At 56.6% G+C, this 18,063-nt stretch overlaps 2 protein-coding genes and 1 pseudogene across 2 annotated transcripts in view; 2 read left to right on the top strand and 1 right to left on the bottom strand.

Annotated features, from left to right (window-relative positions):
* RSPH14 (radial spoke head 14 homolog) overlaps window positions 1-18,063 on the bottom strand; it is an 81,927-nt gene that overhangs the window by 20,574 nt on the left and 43,290 nt on the right. The gene's annotated exons all lie outside the window — the stretch shown is intronic.
* Window positions 1-18,063, top strand: part of GNAZ (G protein subunit alpha z) — a 56,385-nt gene that overhangs the window by 10,746 nt on the left and 27,576 nt on the right. The window contains exon 2 of the mRNA XM_011356024.2: window positions 13,422-14,617. Coding sequence (XP_011354326.1) covers window positions 13,895-14,617 — 723 coding nt within the window. The 5' untranslated portion in view covers window positions 13,422-13,894. The remainder of the gene's footprint in view (window positions 1-13,421; window positions 14,618-18,063) is intronic.
* LOC111737104 lies at window positions 4,251-4,369 on the top strand (annotated as a pseudogene).

Genomic DNA, 18,063 nt, shown 5'->3' with positions numbered 1-18,063 from the left:
CCTTCCCCTTGTACGTGGAACCTTTCTGTTTTTATTTATTTATTCACTCCTGGCCCAGAGAAATCTCTGGCCTGATTTCCTTCTGAGTCAGTGTTCCTCAGGCAAAGTTATCACATCTCGTCGGGTCAGCCTTGGCGGCTGTGGACACGTGGCAGAGGGCATCCAGAGCCACGGGACAGTACAGGGGCACAGAGAAAGGCCTCCCTGGTCATTTTAGTAGTTCCCCGAGGTTCAGGGGCTGCCTCGCTGGGACACTGCACAGCAACTCTGCTCCTTCTCCCATCCACTCTGACTCTAGCTCCAAAATAAGCAGGGAGCAAGGAGAGGGCAAAGAAAGGGGGGCTGCTTTTAAGGGGAGACCGGCTGTAGGTCTGCTGGTACTGGGCCAGTCAGGCAGGTCAGGGGGCCTGGATAAGCTAACCCAGGGACCAAGGCCCTGATGGCTGTGGAGTGGCTGCAAAGAACCCACACACACAGGGTCACCTGTCCCCAGGCCCCAAGTTAGTAGCATTTCACATATGCACAGTGCTACCATTTTTGCCAATATTTGCAGAAGCTATCATGGTAAATGAAATACGAAGTCATTTACAAGCCTTACAAAAACTTTGGTGCTCAGAAACCCTTTTATCCCTGTCCTCAACGCTCGATGGATGAATTGACACTTCCTGTTCTCTCAGTAAAGAATACTGGCCACGACCACTTCCAGCCCAGTGTTTGAGAACAGTGGACTATCTGTGCCGTGAACTTGAACTTTGGTGTGCACCCCTTTGGTCTGTGGTGTTTTTCCCAAGCCTGTGTGTGTCAGTTGCACTTGTTCTGATCACGCCCTTGAATAATATATAAAATGATGACATGTGAATGTAGAAAGGGCTTCCTTGGAAATTCAGTGGATGTTCTGGAAAGCCATAGTAAAGCTGTGGTTAGGTTGGTGTGGGTGAGACAACTGTAAGATTGGGGATAGGGAGCTGTGACAGTCTAAGATTTGAGTCCAGGGTACTTTGCCATCTCACACCGTGTGGAGAATGTCAACTGGCCGTCGCACCTGGTGTGCTGTGGTTTAAGCAGGAACAGTGACAGCAGCTCCAGTAAATGAGCCCGTCCTCGGAAAAAAGACCTTGGTCCGCTCCAAAAATTGGCACATGCATGTATGTTTATCTGTTTCAGGTTGAAATAAAATATTTAAAGGACATATTATCATTTCTTATGACTCTCTGCTTAAAGTTCACTTTTCAGTATGCCAACCGGCCAGCAGATTCAACTTCGATGGCAACTTTTGTTCATTATCGGGTCTTAGAAATAAATCTGTAATCATAGTAGAATCTGCAGGATTGTTTTTTTTTTGTTGTTGTTGTTGTTTTGTTTTTTTTGTTTTTAACATAAGAATGGCGGGAGAGGGTCGTCTATTTGAAGAGATTGTAAAGCATGCTCTACAATGGACCAGGGCTGGGGAAGGGGCTGGTCTGAAAGCCTTCCTCTGGACAGGACACCTGAGGAGCGACTTGCAGGGAAGTGTGGGGTTTCCTGCATGAGGAGGAGGCCTGAGGACCAGGAGATGCTGGTTTCCTCAGAGCGAGGCCTGACCGGGCCCTCAGCCTGGGTGCACAGGGGATGAAGAGTCCACACTGCACCCCATCCCAGGCTCCTGTCTCATTTTCAGCGGTATATGAAGTGGTCAGGATAATGTGTTGATTGGGGTTTGCGCTGTCTGGGAAGGGAAGGGAAGGGAAGGGAAGGGGCAGGGAGAGCCGCCAAGGGTGGTGGGAGGGAAAGAGGAGGGGTGGGCAGGAGGAGAGCGCAGGAGGACCCTTGCTACTCCCTGAGGATGGGATACGGAAAGAAGAACTGGAAGCTGGGACAGGGTGACAAAAGCACAGTGCACCACACTGGCATTGGGGTCCTAGGGAAGCTTGCCTACAACTTGGGGAGGGGGAATGGGATGTTCTGGAGTGTTTGAGTGAGGGGTAGGCACAGGCAGAGAGTCCCCGGGGGGCCGAGGGCTTGGGAGCAGTCCTCGGGTCAGTGGAGACCGCCAGGGCCTGAGAAGCCTCGTGTGGACCACGGGGGACTCTCCGCCGCAGGCGTCTGTCTGCACAGAGTCATGTGAGGTAACGCACTCAAAACGGAGTGCCGGGGAAGCCTCCGAGCTGCGCACCGATGTTTTTTGGTGTTCGTCCATCTGTTCAGCACGTCTTTTACAGAGACTGGCTTCGAGAGAATTAGAGCTGGCAACGGAGAGAGAGGGGAGGGTAAGGTGGATCTCGAGCAGGAGGGCACAGCACGGGTGGTCAGGGCAGGCACCTGCAGAGGAGTTAAGCAAGGGCCAGTCCGGGCGTCCCTGCTGAACTTGCCGGGGTGAATTCCAGCCCCATTGCCCAGCCAGCTGCACATGACACTCAGCTCAAGGTTACACGGGGCCAGGCGACAAGTCTAGATGAGTCCCCTGAGGCTCTGAGGGGGCCGCCTGGTGCCAAAGCAGCCAGGGGCCCTCACAAGGAAGGAGGCTCTCACCTGGCCTCAAAGGGGACATCTTCAGCTGGGTAGGTCTGGCAGAGCTGCGGGCATGGGATGTGGGAGGTGCAGCCAGGGAGGCCGGGAATTGTGTTCTGTGGGATTCTCGAGAAGGAAGAAGTGGGATTGTGGGAGGCCGGCTTTCCCCAAAGGGCATCTCCTAGGAAGGTGGCCGGTCCTTGTTCCCCATCCAGTGTTTCTGGCATTAAGGCAAGAAGGGGTTCTTATCTCCTCAGGAAGATGTGGCTTTTTAGTCTAGAAATATGTGTCATATCAAAAAACATCAGAGTGTTTGGGATAGTCCAAGATGGATTCTGCCACATGTGACCTTGGCCAGGCCCACGTGCTATAAAGTGTGCAGGAAATGGGGCACGTTCAGCCTTGCTCCCTGGCCTCACTTTGCTGGCCTTTCCAAGGAACCGTGTGTCCCGCATTTGCCCTGAGGAAAGGCAGCAGATACAAGCTGGGTCCTGGGCACAAACTGTGCTCCCCTTCACCAACAGCACTTCTTTGGGAGAAGAGGGCATCTCAAGGGAGGCGGTTTCTGCCTTCTGGCCCCTGGAAGGTCCCTGACAGGGCAGCCATCACTGAGCCGCTCCCCAGGGGGTAATGGGAGGGCCACTGCTGGGTGGACCTGCTTCGAGCTAGGCCTAGGCCAGGCAGGGTCCTCCTCTGCCCAGTTGAGCCCTTAGGGCAGCACCCCCTCAGGCATCCCCATCCCACCTGTTTCCTGCCCTGCCCCTGCCCCGCCCTGGCCTCCTTCCCCACTCCTAGGTCACTTGTCATTGTATCTCCTCCAGTGTCACTTCCCTGGACCTTCCACCCAGCCACCTAGTCAATTCCCACCACAGGCCTCTACTCCCTTCTCCACGGCACTGCTCTTTATCAGAAATGGCCGCACTGATTTATTTGCTTACCCATCTCCCCAACCAGACTGCAAGCTACTTGATGCACAGACTAAGCTTGTTCCACTTCATGTCCCCCGAGCCTGGAGCAGAGCCTGGAGCAGAGCCTACACACACTGGGCTCAATTCCCAGAGGGCAGAGTCATGAGTAGACAGGGCCCAGTAGTAGATCGATTGATTGCCTGATCAGATCTGAGAGTGGGTGGCCTCTGCCCAGGGGCAGGTGCCCACTGCACCTCGTACTGGGTAAGTTAGTGCCAGGAGAAGCGGCGGAGGGTGCCTTAATGAGCAGGCCAGTAGAACTGAGCAGAGAAGGGGTGACAGTGGGTCAGGCTTGGGGTACTTTCCTGAGAGATGGCCTCTGGCCTGAGGACAAGGAGTGCGGCACTGACACCACAGTCAAAAATCCCCCATTCTAGCCCTACTGCCTCCACTCCAGGGGTCCCTGAGCTCTGTATACCCCTCTGCACCCCCAGGGGCCGGGCAGCCACCAGACCATATGAGGTGACTTGAGGCCGCTGCTGTGAGCAACACCAACCCTCCCCAGGAGGGAGGTAATCCTTTTTTATTTCTCTCTCAATCCTTTCCTTGGAGGAGAAAATCCCGGTTTGGCGCCACTGTGGCTCTCACACCCTCTGGCAGGTGCTAATCCCGGTCCTTGGACAGCCAGCGGCCTCCTCACAGGCCTGCTCCTTCGGCAGGTGGTGGTCCCTGGCCAGTGGCCGTAGCAGTTCATTTATGCTAGCTGAGATTTTAGGTTACTTCTGTCTATGCTGAAGGACTCTGGCTTTCCACTTAAAGTAGGAGTATGAAGTCTGTTTTAAAGTACATGTTTAGTCTTACGGTCATGCCACTCTGAACAAGCCCGATCCCGTCTGATCTTGGAAGCTAAGCAGGGTCGGGCCTGGTTAGTACTTGGACGGGAGACCACCTAGGAAGACCAGGTGCTGTAGGTGTAAAAAATAAAAAGGGATTGTAAGCTGACAAGGTCCTTGCAATCTGTGAGGTCATCCACGGGTTGCCTCACCTAAAAAATCAATAAATAAAATTTAAAAAATAAAGTACATGTTTAAGTAAAAAATGCAAGTCAAATTAAAGGAAAACGTTGGGTAAATAACAGAGCAGGTGACCAGGTTATGCTGCAGTCGCTGGCACTGGAGTACTAAAGGGCTGAGGGCCTGGTGGAAGCTGAGCCCTGCAGGCCACCAGCCAAGTGGCCCCAAAGAAGTCGCGCCCTCTCCTCAAACCTTAGTTTCTACATCAGTGAGGTTATACCTATCTCTCAGGCGCAATGAGAGGCCGTCGTGAGATGACACACGTGTGTGAGGACAGGCACGAGCATAGCTGCAGGCCGACCTCTGCAGGACGGAGGCGCAGGCTGTCCCCCTGGCCATGGCTACAGCAGCACCCTCCTCCCTCCTGGAGGCCCCAACAGCTGGAGGAGGCATGCCATAGACTCAGAAAGTGCAGCCAGGCCCTCTCCCTGTCCCACCATGCCAGTTTCCGTGCTGCAGCTGTCCCTGGTGGTCTAAGAACATGTGGCTATGACTCAGTGAAGAGTCTAGGAGGGCCCTGGACTGTGACCAGACCATTAGGGTGACAGGTGCAGATGAGGCCGATAACATGCCGTTTCACGGCGCTGGCTGTCCAGGTACGGCGGGTATTGAGCACCGGCGACACACATCCTCTGGGGGCCATAGCAAGTGTTCAGGCCAGGTAGGGGCGCAGAATTGAAAGGGGTGAGCAGTTAGAACCAGTGAAAGAACTGGGCCAGGCAAAGGACATCGGCTTACCAGAGACCACAGAGGAGCCGCTGCTACCTCACCAGCCCCCGAGGGTCCAGGCCAAGCTCTGTGAGACCATTGAGGGGTGCGGACAGGGCCCCAGTGCATGAGGCTCAGGCAGGAAAGTGTGTGACCGACCCCTGGATTATAGCACACCCAGTGTGCAGGGGCAGTAGAAGCCTTCCCTTATCAGAAGGGCAGGGAACCCGGTCATCGGTGACAGCCGCAGGCAGAGGCTTTTCCGGGCCTTCAGCTTCTAAAATAGAGCCACGGAGGGGCTGACGCAGGGACAGCGGTTCCAGAGGGCAGAGATGGGGACCCACTCTTCAGAAGAAGAAGATAGAAACCACATGGGTAGGTTTGGGCCCAGGAGGGAGAGCCCCTTCTGATCTGCAAGCTAAGGTGGCCCCAAAGCCAGCAGCAGAGGTATGTGGACCCCAGCATGTCGGGGAACCCTTACATGTATCTGCTCTGGTCAGTCCCTACAAACCCCAAGACGTGGGACTTGAGGCAGGGACTTCCCCACTCTGCCTAAGAGAGGCCTGGGGTCCCAGACACCCAGGCCAGGCGCCCCCCTCTTCCCCCACCTCCAGGTCACTATAGAGCATCTGCTGGGTGGCAAGGTGGAGCTGGCAGGTAGAAGGGCTGCTTTGGCCAGGGCAGAAGGTGTCTGAGCAAGCAGGGGCGGGGTAGAAAGTGGGGGGACAGTAGTGCTGAGTCACAGCCCCGCCCAGGCAGGCTGAGGCTCTGCCTCTGAGGGGCACCAGAGTCAGGGAGCTCTGCAGGAGTGGAAAGGCCCAGGACCTGAGACATCTCCGATCCCCACACTGGGCCAGGTACTCTCCTGCAGCAGGGGCGTCAATCTGGGGCCACATGTTGTACCTATGGGATGACTGGAGGCCGTCAGTGCACTGGGTGTGTGGTCTCACTCTGCCTCCCTGGCCCTGTAACCTGGGCTGCCCTCTGCCTTTAGGGTCCTACCCATTGGGTCTGCCGCACAGCTGGCCATCTGAGTGGCCTCTCCTTGGGCCTCAGACATGCCTCTCCATCTATTCAGTCTGCGGGTCTGTCTCCTCACCGGGACCAAACTACCTCCTGGGGGTCTCACCCCCTCCCTAGCTCACCCCTTTCAGGGCCCAATGTTAAGCGAGCCTTCCTTGGAGTAAGGAGAGAGTCTAGGGAGTGAGGGGCTTGGCTTCTTGTCTCCCTCTTTCTCAGAAGAAGTGGGGGCCTGGTCAGGAGGGAGCCCCACCCACCAGGTCCAAGCTCTCTCTAGCCCAGTAAGCTGATAAGCCGTTTCTTTCCTTGGAGACCCTCTGGCTTAGCCTGGCTTGGGCAGTGACACCTTGGATGACCTTGGCCCCAGCCTCCCTTCCCAGTGCGGGGAGGGCCCAGAAGAGGCTGTTCAGAGAGCAGTGGGGGGCAGTTGCTCTACAGTCTTGCTCTGCCCTCCTCTGTCTTGGCCCCTGACTTGGCTGTGAGCAAGGGTGACAATGGATATGGGTGTGACATTGCTGGAGCTGTGCTCCAGGCTATGGGGACAGGCCTGGGGAGAACCGTGGCCTGGCTCGGGGTTATCGCTCAACAACTATGACACGAATACAGACTTGAGAGATTTCCATCTGTGAGAAGGGGGCACTGTGAAACTAAGGCAGGCCAGGCCTGCCAAGTAGTGAGTAGGGACCAGGGCCAGGGGGTAGGGCAGGGAGGGTCTTGAAGGGAATAGTCAATGCCTGTGCTGAAGTATCTGGCCTTGAGACTGCAGGAAGTGGAGCAGCTTTCAGTCAGCAGGTCCCTGAGTGAGCTCTGGGTTTGTGGTTCACACCCTGGCAACCTTTGGTACACAAGCAAGTGGGTCGGTGAGTCAGGGAGACCCAAGAGGGGCCTCGATGGAGTTTGTCGAGAACCACAGCCAAAGGAGCCAGTGTCTCGTGGCTGCTGGGGAGCCCCAGCTTTTTACACATCTGTACCGAGCCCTCCATGGGCACACCTGTCACTTCCTCCCAGTGTCCCCTTCTCCAAGAACAGCCTCACTCCCAGCCTGCTGGCCAGGCTTGGAGGGCTCTAACCTCGACTGCCACTGTCCAGTATACAGCCCATGTCCCTACCTCCCTACAGCCCTCTCCCACACAGCTGCCCTCTCGCCTGGAGAGCTGCATGCGGAGCCTCCCCTGGTCTGAGAATGCTGTTCATACAAAGGGCACAACCCCGGCTGGCTTGACTTGCACAGAGAAAAAGCTGGAGCCCTTACAATGACCTCCTGCTGTCAGCCCCTCACTCTCAGAGCCAGCCACCCGCCTCCTTCCTGTCCCTCAGACTGGCCAGGCACATTCCACCTCAGAGCCTTTGTACTGGCAGTTCCACTTCCCTGACCGCCTGCTCACGATCACCTCTCACCTGTCACCGGTTGGGAGGCTGGCCCACCTTGGCAGACCTGCAGCCTTCATCCCTTCCCCCCAACCCCTGACCCTACTGTGAGCTCAGCACCTTCCCCCATCACCGTTTATTTGCTGCCTTTGGTCTGACTCCCACCCTTCTTACCTGCATAAACTTGGGCACAGGTCTTCGTTGCATCGGTCAGCTGCGCCCCCTAACCCACCCCAAGTGCCAGGCTCCAAGCCCCGGCCTAGTAACTGGGATGATGGGGATCTCATTCCTCCTCTCCATGTGCACCTCTGCTCCCAGCACACCACGGACATAAGCGTACACCTACGTACTCACACCATGTACATGGGCCTTCGTACACAGGCACGTACCTAGACTAGTGCACACACACATACGCAGTCCTGCAGACACACGCACAGATCTGCACGCATGCAACCATAGACACATGTGAACACACACACAGCCACATAGTCACACACACACACACACACACACACACCGACGGGAGACTTCTCCTGGTCGGCCCTGCCCCTCCTCTCACCTGGTTCCTCTCTCCTCTGTCCAGCCACTCGTCCCTTCCTTCAGCCCCACTCACACCGTAGTGCCTTTCCTCCCACCCGCGGCCTCTGTGTATGCTCCTCTTCTGCCTGGTACCTTTCTCTTTTTCCTCAGTAATTTCTGGCCAGACCCAGCAGCCCTGTGGTGGGGTCCTGGGTGTCGGGCCCTGGGGACTCATGAGCAGTTGTGGGCCAGGGAGCAAGCAATGTGGTCGTCCAGCTCTTTGTCTCTGGGCCGACTGGGGAGTCCTTGAAGGTTCAGTTACACTCAGAGAGAGGAGAGACTGGCAGCCCCGTGTAAAAGCAGAGAAGCCGAGCCTCAGAATAGCTGGGACTGTTTTGAGGTCCTGTTTGGAACTTGGCCCAGACTCCCACTCACTGGCCCCCTCCCAGTACCCATGCGCAGTCCTGTCCCCCACCACCAGTTCTATGGCACTGAGCGTTCACCCCCACTGAGCTGCAGGGAGAACCCCGTGTGGGGCCTCTAGCGTGTCGGTTCTGGTGATCTGAAAGAAGAGAGCACCCTCAGCAGAGGGGCCCACCTCAGATATGACTGTTGGTGGCTGCCCCGTGCAGATGGCAGACAGCTTGGCCACATGAATATGGCCACCATCTCCCCTTTCCTCCTGAGTTGCCCTGTGACTACTGGTATGCACTAGTCAAGACCTTGTGGCCGGCCCTAGGCTGCTCTCCTGACTATCAGAAGCCCCGCCCTCGGCCTTGAGGTTGTGGAGCACATACTTCCTGAAGCACAAGTCACACCTCCTCAGACAGGGTGGCTTTGGACCCAAGGCATTGTGGGCAGTGTGGGCCCAGAGCAGCTCTCCACTGGTGTGTGAAGCCAGGATGGGTCATGGGCCTGCCTCTTTCTCCCATACCTCGTGGCCTTCTACCTTTTTTTGTGTGTGTGTAGTAGTTCACCAACAGGACTTTTTTTTTGATGGTAAAATACACATAACATAAAATTTACCATTTTAACCATTTTTAAGTGTACAGTTCAGTGGTATTAAACACATTCACATTGTTGAGCAACCACCACCACCATCTCCAGAACTCTTCGCCTTGCCAAACTGATGCTCTATCCCCATTACACAACAACTCCCCATCTCCCTTCCTCTGGCCCCAGGCCCCACCATTCTATTTTCTGTCTCTATGAATTTGATGACTCTAGAGGTCTCATATACATGGAATCATACAGTATTTGTCCTTTTGTGACTAGCGTATTTCACTTAGCATAATGTCTTCAAGGTTCATCCATGTGTGGCATGTGTCAGTTTCCTTCCCTTTTAGGGCTGAGTGTTACTCCCTTGTGAGAATGGACCACAATTCGCTTGACCTCTCATCTGCCAGTGGACACTTGGGTTGCTTCTGCATCTTACCTATTGTGAATGATGCTGCTGTGAACATGGGTGTGCAAAAATCTCTCCCAGACCCTGATTTCAATTCCTTTGGATATATACCTAGAAGTAGAATTGCTGGATCATGTAGTAGTTCTATTTTTAATTTTTTGAGGAACGACCATACCGTTTTCCAGAGCGGCTGCACCATTTTACATTCCCACCAGCAATGTGCAAGAGTTCTGATTTCTCCACGTCCTCACCATGCTTATTTTGTTTCTTTTTGTTTTTTTTTTTTTTTTTTTTTAGTAGCTGTCTGTTTGGTTTGAGGTGTTATATTGTGGTTTTGATTTGCATTACCCTAATGAGTAGTGATGTTGAACATCTTTTCGTGTGCTTATTGATCATTTGTATATCTTCTTTGGAGAAATTTCTATGTAAGTTCTTTACCCAGTTTTCAATCAGGTTTTTTGTTGTTGTTGAGTTTTAGGAGTTTCCTATATATTTTAGATATTAATTCCTATACATTTTAGATATTAATCCCTTATCAGATATATAATTTGCAAATATTTTCTCCCAATCCATGGGGTGCTTTTTTACCCTGTTGATATTATCTTTTGATGCACAAAATATCTTAATTTTCATGAAGTCCAGTTTATCAATTTTTTTCTTTTGTTGCCTGTGCCTTTGGTGTCATATTCAAGAAACTGTTGCCAAATCTAATGTCAGGAAGCTCTTGCCCTGTGCTCTCTTCTAAGAATTTTATAGTTTTAGGTTTTACATGTAAGTCTTTGGTTCATTTTAAGTTAACTTTTGAATATGGCGTTAGATCAGGTCCTCATCATTTTTAAGGAAATCCTAGAGAAAGGAAGGACATGGTGGAGAGAGGCAGAAGTAGCAGGAAGGGGACAGGGTGCCCGCTGGTGGGGGTGGCAGCCGTACATGAGCTGGCCTGTGAAGAACAGGCAGAGTTCCGGTACAGAAGCAAGATGAGTGGTGTTGCTGGCAGGAGCAGCCCAGGGTGACAGGTGAGCCCTCCAGAGAACAGCCTGTGCCAGGCTGGCCTGGCAGGCTCCCTGGGGCTCCAGCTGCCGGGGAGGGATTTGGGTTTGAGAAGGACCTGAGGCAGGGCGATCAGGTATGGCTGTCTGAGGAAGTGGCTGACATCTCTGTTCAAGTGCAGCTCTGCATGGAGGCAGGGGACTGCCGCACATGACCCCAGGCCATGTCATTTGCTTGAGCTAGACCATGTTCTAAGAGTGGGGTCACTGCAGGGTGCCGTGAAGCACGGACATGGACACCTACGCAACTGGGAGCCTACTTGGCTCACTCAGGTGGCAAAAAAAATGGGAGGAACCTGCTCTTCTGGGTGATCTTTGTTCTTGTCACTGACCAGCTGAGAAAGAATTGGTCACATGAGGCCTCTCTGTACCTCATATTTGAGAATAGAAAATTGAGAAAAATGGTAATGATAACATGGGGCCAGCGTCGCCTCTGGGAGAAAGGATGCCAGCTTTCCCACAGTGGGGCAGCACTGACAGGGAAGGCCCTGCGGGCTCTGGGTGGAGCAGGACATCCTGGGCAGCTGGCTCAGGGCTTTGGACTTCTGTCCACAGGGACCAGGGAGCAGCCCTGGGGCCTTGCCTGACCTACTCATGGTCCAGGGCGGAGAGAGGCCATCCCAGCTGCCACAGTAGACAGGGCCTTGTCAATGCCAGGATACTTGTTTACAAACCTTTCTTATGACAGACTTGGAAGGAAATGTAGATAATATGGAAAAATGCAAAGAAGAAACAAATTTCTTGTAGTGCCACAGCCCAGGACTCAGTGCTGCTTGGAGAATGACGTCCTAGGCCTCTCTTGCACAGCACATGCATGTGCGCGTGTGCGCGTGTGTGCTGCATGTATTATGTACATGGCATGCAGCGCATACTTGTGCCCTTGTGCCCGGGCTGGGCATCATCGCGGAACTTCCGTTCTAAGCATGATTTCTAACCTCCTTGACCGACCATCTAACCACTGCTCCCTCAGCAGACGCAGACGGGGTGTTTTCTAGTATACGCCTAGTCCATGGCCCCCTCATGGTCGAGGCTGCCAAGAAGCGGGAGAGCTCCTCCACCTCTCCCAGTCCGATGCCTTCCCTCCTTCCTCCTTCCCACCAGCACTACTGAACACCTGCTCTGTGCTGGGCTCTGCGCTGCTCCGGGGCCTGCTGTCCTGGCACTTCTGGTCCTTGTCCCTGGAAAGGCGGTGTCAGTGCACAGGCCCTGTTTGGTCCCAGGTTACCACGTGCTGCCATAGAAGGCAGGACAGGGATGGGATGGAAGCATTGGAGGAGGTGGAATGGGGGGCGGGCACTCACAGTTGACAGCAACAGTGGGGTGCTGGCTGGCACTTGCTCTGGTACCAGGCTCTGCATTGGATACTTTGCCTCTCATGGACACCCGTGACTGGTGAGGGACAAGCTCTGAGCCATGGAGTTGTATGCCCAGGCCACTGAACATTGAGGGTACATGGAGTTTCAACCCAGGGGAAGAGGAGGTGTGAGAGATGCTTAAAGCACCTCTGGGTGCAGAGGCAGGTGGGGAGGAAGGAGAGGTGGGAACCTTGGCCCAGGGAGAGAACAGGCACTCTGGGCCTGCTTCAGAGCAGCATCTCTGGGACTAGCAAGCAGGGAGGCCAGCTGGGAGGACGTGGACAGATAGGAAGAAGAGACGAGCTCTAACTCTCTGGGTCTGTTGGCCTCACATCCTTGTACCACGGCCTGCCATGGAGGGGATGGGGGTGGTTAGAGGGGTGAATGCTGGCCATGGCAGAATAGGGAGGCTTCAGTAGGCAGTCAGGCAGGGAAAGAGGGGGGGGGGGGGGGGTAGGGGATGAATTGGGGCAGGCACCTCCCGGGCTCCCAGTTATGGGCAGAACCTGAGCTTGGTGGCTGCTCTGGTGTGAGGGCCCTGGCCTAGCTGCCCGCAGCTCTTTGGGAAAGCCCTGGGAAGAGCTTACAGGCATCCTGGGACAACAGGTGACTGTGGGAGAGCCGGGTGCTGAGGCCTTGCCCCAAGTATGAGCACAGCTGTTCCTTACTGACCAATAATGCAGGGGTGGGGACATGAAAGACTTGGCCTGAGACAGAGCTCTGGGCCCTTGCCTCGCCCTGGACTCAGTGACCCCATTGCTTTGGACTGCTCTGGCCTGGACACCTCCCTGCCCCACCCCAGCCTCTGCTCCCCTCATTCAGCCTGCCCAGCCCGAGCCTCCCTCCACTCCACTCACCAGAGAGCCCCAGCCCCAAGTTGCCATTCACCCTGTGGTGCTCCCAGCCTGAGGCCTCTACCTCGCTCTGCTCCCTGCCTGTCTGCTCACCCCTAGAGCTGGCCAGTCTCCTGGTAAATGTCCTGTCCTGGGAGAGAGTAGGGCTGACCCAGCTCCTACAGAAGGTGGTAAGAGTAGAGGGCACCCAGTTACCCCAGCCTGGAACTCCACCATAAGCCAAGAAGGAGCCAAGCCCTATCGATGCCACAGCACATGTGGGTACAGCTGCAGGAGAGGGCACAGGGGGTCATCAGAGCAGGGCCACTATGTTGAACCCTAACCACCACCAAACAGGGAGACCAAGGCTCAGGAAGGGTGAGGTTACCGGGTCTGGTGGGCAGGGAGGGGCGGCGGAGCCTGGGTTGCTCCCCGCACTTTAAGGACCTTCAGGCCAAGGCCATGGTATAGAACTGAGCACTCTTTCCTTGAGTACCTGCCTTCGGCAGACTGGCTGCTGACCGGGCGTGGGGAGCGGTGGCCAGTGCGTTTGTTTGCTGTGGTTTGGGCACCAACTCTGAGGAGCTTCATGGTGGGGAGGGGGCTTGGTCATTGTTCCCCAGGCAGCTTCCTGCCGTCCAGAAGGCTCCCTTTCCCATGGTGGGCGGAGGCTCACCCTGTTCTCTGTGTTGGCAGGTGAAGGGCGGATGCCCGAGGCAGGGGGGCCGCAGGGAGCACCCGTGGCAGCGGCACTGGCGGCAGGCCTTCCAGCCGCACTTAGCAGCATCGCCACAGCAACCGGGGACCAGACGGCCGCAGCCTAGGCAGAGGCGAGTGGGCAGAGGCGAGTGGACGGCTTCCCATCATCGGGAGGACGGGGAATGACTGCCACGAATCAGGCCTGGCCGCAGCCTGGGGAGGGGGTGTGTCACTAGAGGGCGGGCTCGGCCACCCCCTGCAGCAGGAGCGCCATGCTGGCTGCAGAAGAGGCGCTGGGGCAGGGGCTGCAGTGGGGCCCGACCTTGCCCCACCACCCGCACTGAGTGCAAAAGGGCAGCCGGGCTCCCTCTGCCAGGCTCGCCGCCCGCGAGTCTCCGCATCCCTACTCTGTCAGGGCAGAGGGAGAGGTGCCCGTCCGTGCTCCCACCTGGGCCTGCCGCTGCCAGACCATGGGATGTCGGCAAAGCTCGGAGGAGAAAGAGGCAGCGCGGCGGTCCCGGCGAATTGACCGCCACCTGCGCTCAGAGAGCCAGCGGCAGCGCCGAGAAATCAAGCTGCTCCTGCTGGGCACCAGCAACTCGGGCAAGAGCACCATTGTGAAGCAGATGAAGATCATCCACAGCGGTGGCTTCAACCTGGAGGCCTGCAAGGAGTACAAGCCACTCATCATCTACAACGCCATCGACTCGCTGACCCGCATCATCCGAGCCCTGGCTGCCCTCAAGATTGACTTCCACAACCCTGACCGCGCTTATGATGCTGTGCAGCTCTTCGCGCTGACCGGCCCCGCCGAGAGCAAGGGCGAGATCACGCCCGAGCTACTGGGTGTCATGCGGCGGCTGTGGGCTGATCCTGGGGCTCAGGCCTGCTTCGGCCGCTCCAGTGAGTACCACCTGGAGGACAATGCTGCCTACTATCTGAACGACCTGGAACGCATCGCTGCGCCCGACTACATCCCCACCGTCGAGGACATCCTGCGCTCCCGGGACATGACCACGGGCATCGTGGAGAACAAGTTCACCTTCAAGGAGCTCACCTTCAAGATGGTGGACGTGGGTGGACAGAGGTCAGAGCGCAAAAAGTGGATCCACTGCTTCGAGGGTGTCACGGCCATCATCTTCTGCGTGGAGCTTAGCGGCTACGACCTGAAGCTCTACGAGGACAACCAGACGGTGAGTGGCCAGGCTTTTCCAGGCTTGTTCCTGCCACTGCTGGCTCCTGGGAAGCAGGTGGGCTTCTGGGTGTCGCAGGGCAGGGTGGGAGAGGCTGCCATCAGAAGGGAGCCAGGGAGGCCCCATCAAGGTGTGTCTCTGGGAGCAGAGTGTGGAGCATAGCAGGTTCCGTGGGCACCACAGCACCTCAGGGTCATGCCTGGTGTCAGGACATCTGCCCCTGAAGGCAGCTCTCGGTTAATACCCCAGCCTGGGGGTCCCTTCTCTGACCCGGTACCCTGAGCGTTTTCTCTGGATAGAGAGAGAGTCTGCAGCTTCATTGGGTTCGTGAAGAGGCCCGGCCTCTTGGAGAAGGAAGCGGCTATAGCCGGCCGTGGAAACAGAAGGCAGGGTTCTTCTCGCTTTCCCTTTGTGCAGCTGGGGTTCTCCCCAGAGCTGTGCCCAGGTGGTGATGGTGTCCTTGGGGAGTGGCCTGGGCCAAGGACACCATGTCCATGAGGACAGGCCCACCTTGCTCCCAGCGCTGCGTGGTCTTGGGGTTCCAGCCGCTCTTACTCTTCTGCCTGTCCCCACTCCGGCACCATGTGTAGTTTCTGGCAGGGAGGGCATCTCGGTGGATGAGCAAGGTCAGGCTCCTTGATGAGGCTTTGCAGAGGGCAGAGGGCTTGAGGCTGACCAGGCGGTGAGGCTGTGAAGCAAAGCGAGGTGCCCAAGCTAGGCCAGAGGACAGTGCCAGGGCAGGTCAGCCAGCCACGCAGGCTCAGCAGTCAGCACTCAGGCTTCTTTTGCCCGTCTCCGCTTTGTCCTGAGGCTGGTGACAGCCTGTGTTCTGAGGCCTCCTAGGGGCCTGTATCTTCAGCCGCTTGTTTGTCATCTCCAGGGCCAGTGTGGCAAATTCCCTCGGCGCTAAGCTGGACTCCCAGAATGACTTCTGGCAGGCTTTGCCCACCAAGCCGGTGCCCACAGGTGTCCTAGGATGCGGGAGGCGGGGTGCCCGAGCCCTGAGTCGGTCCCATGTTTCATGAAGGGATTTGGCTTTCATCTCTGCTCTCTGAACCCATCAACCAAGAGGCGGCCCAAGTGTCCTCAAAGACAGGCCCAGGGCCAGGCCTTCTCCTGCCAGAGGCCCTGCTGGCTCCGCCCAGCCCATCCACGCCTCCTCACTGCCACTTCCTCTTCTCTGCTCTGGCCTTCATGAGCTGCTTTCACGCCTGTGTGCTCTGCTCTCTCCAGCCTTAAGTGCGTGCCCACCCTGCCCGTCGTCTCCCTGCCTGCTTGCCCCTGCTCCTCAGGTCTCATCTCAGGTGTCACCTCCTTGAGCGGCCTTCCCGGACCTCAGTCCAGTGCTTACACTCCCCTACATCGCAGTCATTCATTACAGGGTGGATCCCAGTTCATGTGCTAGCGACTGGCTGCACAGCTAGGCTGGGTGGACCGGCAGCCCTCGCATCTCTAGCCTTCTCCTGGCCCTGTCCCTGTGGGGGGTGGGGAGAGGCACAGTGGGAAGTCCTGGTTTGGGTTGGCTGTAGGATTCTCTGTGAGGCCCATGCTTGCCTCCTGGAGGCAGCCAGACTCTGGGACCATTGAGGGCATTTTCTAAAGGGAGGGGCTGGCAGCCAGGCCTCCCCCCTCCCCACCCTGCCAACCTACTACCACCCGAGTCTCAGCAGGCCTGGGGAGGTGGTTGGTTATTCACCAGAAAAGGAAATTCTCGATGAGAAACTCAAGGCAGCGAGGCTGGAAATTCACTGGATTCCAAATGGTTCTGACCTTTCATGCTCTACCAGCAATATCTCAGGAGGGAAAACAAACAGGCTGCTAAGGAAAGACAATACCCTCCACAATTCCTCCTGCCGGCTGGGGCTGGCCGAGGAGGTGGGCCGGCCGCCCAGAGGAGAGCCGGGCCAGACAGCAAGGAGAGCCTGCCTCTCCCGGCGCCTCCAAGCAGCTCCTGTCACTGCCTCTGGCATGCCTCTTCCATGCCCCTGCCCTCCTCCCGCCTCCTGCCACTGGGACTGGAATGGGGCTGCCACCCCTGCCTTCTCCTTTTGGAGGGCCCAGAACTGTTTTCTCTGGGCCCCGGAGAAGGCAAGGCAGCCAAGAACAAGCCATGCTGATTTTTACAGAAACCAAAGGAGTCTGGGGGCCCAGTGCCAGGCTCTGGACACAGTTCCTCAGAGCTCTTCTATCCCACTCAGCTTCAAGGCCTCCTCTTCCCCTGACAGAGGGCTGGCAGAGCCCCCCGCCCCCACGCCTGGCGGAGGAGCCACAGCCCCCCACCCGCCCGCTGGCATTTGCGTCAGCACGTTGCCAAGGGTAACGTCAGGATCTCCGGGCTCCTGGGCGTGCGGGGCTGCAGCAAGCACAGGGCAGCACCTGGGCAAGGGAAGGCAGATTCCAGAGGGTTCTCAGACCATGGCAACGAGCCATGTCTAGCCTCAAGGATTCCCAGCCCTCATCCCAGAAGAATTTCATGGGTTCCCATCCCCCCATGCAGTCCAAGAGCACGCAGGGGCACCAAAGTCAGGTGGGCCTCCACTGTCCTTCCATGGGGCTCCCTAAGACAGCACGGGAGGACAGAGCATGGTCCAGGGATGTGTCACCTGACGTCATATTGGGGCAGCAGCTGTGCCTACTGGCCTACTGCCCCTGTCACTAGCAGGGGGATAGGTAGGGGCACCCAGGCTTAAGACAGGTTAAAAGTCAAGCTGGGCTCGGCCCAGGCCTGTAGCTGGCAGCAGCCATGGGCCCTCTCTGAGCCACACCTGCTGCCTGAGGAAAGCCGGGCTGCCCTGCCCTGGGCTGTCCTCCGCAGGAGCACTACTTCCGGGCATCTTAGCATTCCTTCTCTGCCTGTCCCATGGCCCCTTCCAGGAGTAAAGAAGGACAGGGTTTTAAATTCAGAGGCTTAGCCAAGGCCCGACTCAGGCCCAGAGGCCACCCACCACGGGAGCCCCAGAGGCAATGCGCCTGAGGGCCTGCTACAGGCTCCTCACTCAGCTGCCAGTGGTCACAGGGGCTCTGCTGCTGCTTCTTCAGTGGCCTGGCAGATGGGACCCCAACAGCCTGCTGGGAACCTCAGGAAAGCAGGAAAAAGGGGGTCACTTGCCGCCCAGCCTCAGCCTGCACATCTGCTAATGGACTGTGTGGCTTCTTAATAGTGGAAGGAGCCTTCAGAAGAGACAGATTAAAAGGCCTGGCTGTAAAGTGTCAAAGTGCTCCCATGTGAAAACCCACAGGGGCTTGCTCACTGCCCATTTCCTGGTGAATCCGTTGGTGTTCCCAGCCCTGTGGTGGGCCTGTCGTGCACCTGTTGTGTGCCTGCCATGTACTTGCTGTGCAGGTGTAAGCCCCTGGCTGGGGGCCAGATGCCAAGGTGAGCCTGACTATCCCAGTGACATAAGGAACTGGGGAAGGTACACTCACAATCAGCAGTCACAGTATCA

Source organism: Pteropus vampyrus, unplaced genomic scaffold, assembly GCF_000151845.1.
Source record: "Pteropus vampyrus isolate Shadow unplaced genomic scaffold, Pvam_2.0 Scaffold23, whole genome shotgun sequence".
NCBI lineage: Eukaryota > Metazoa > Chordata > Mammalia > Chiroptera > Pteropodidae > Pteropus > Pteropus vampyrus.
This window is presented reverse-complemented; position numbering and strand designations above follow the sequence as displayed.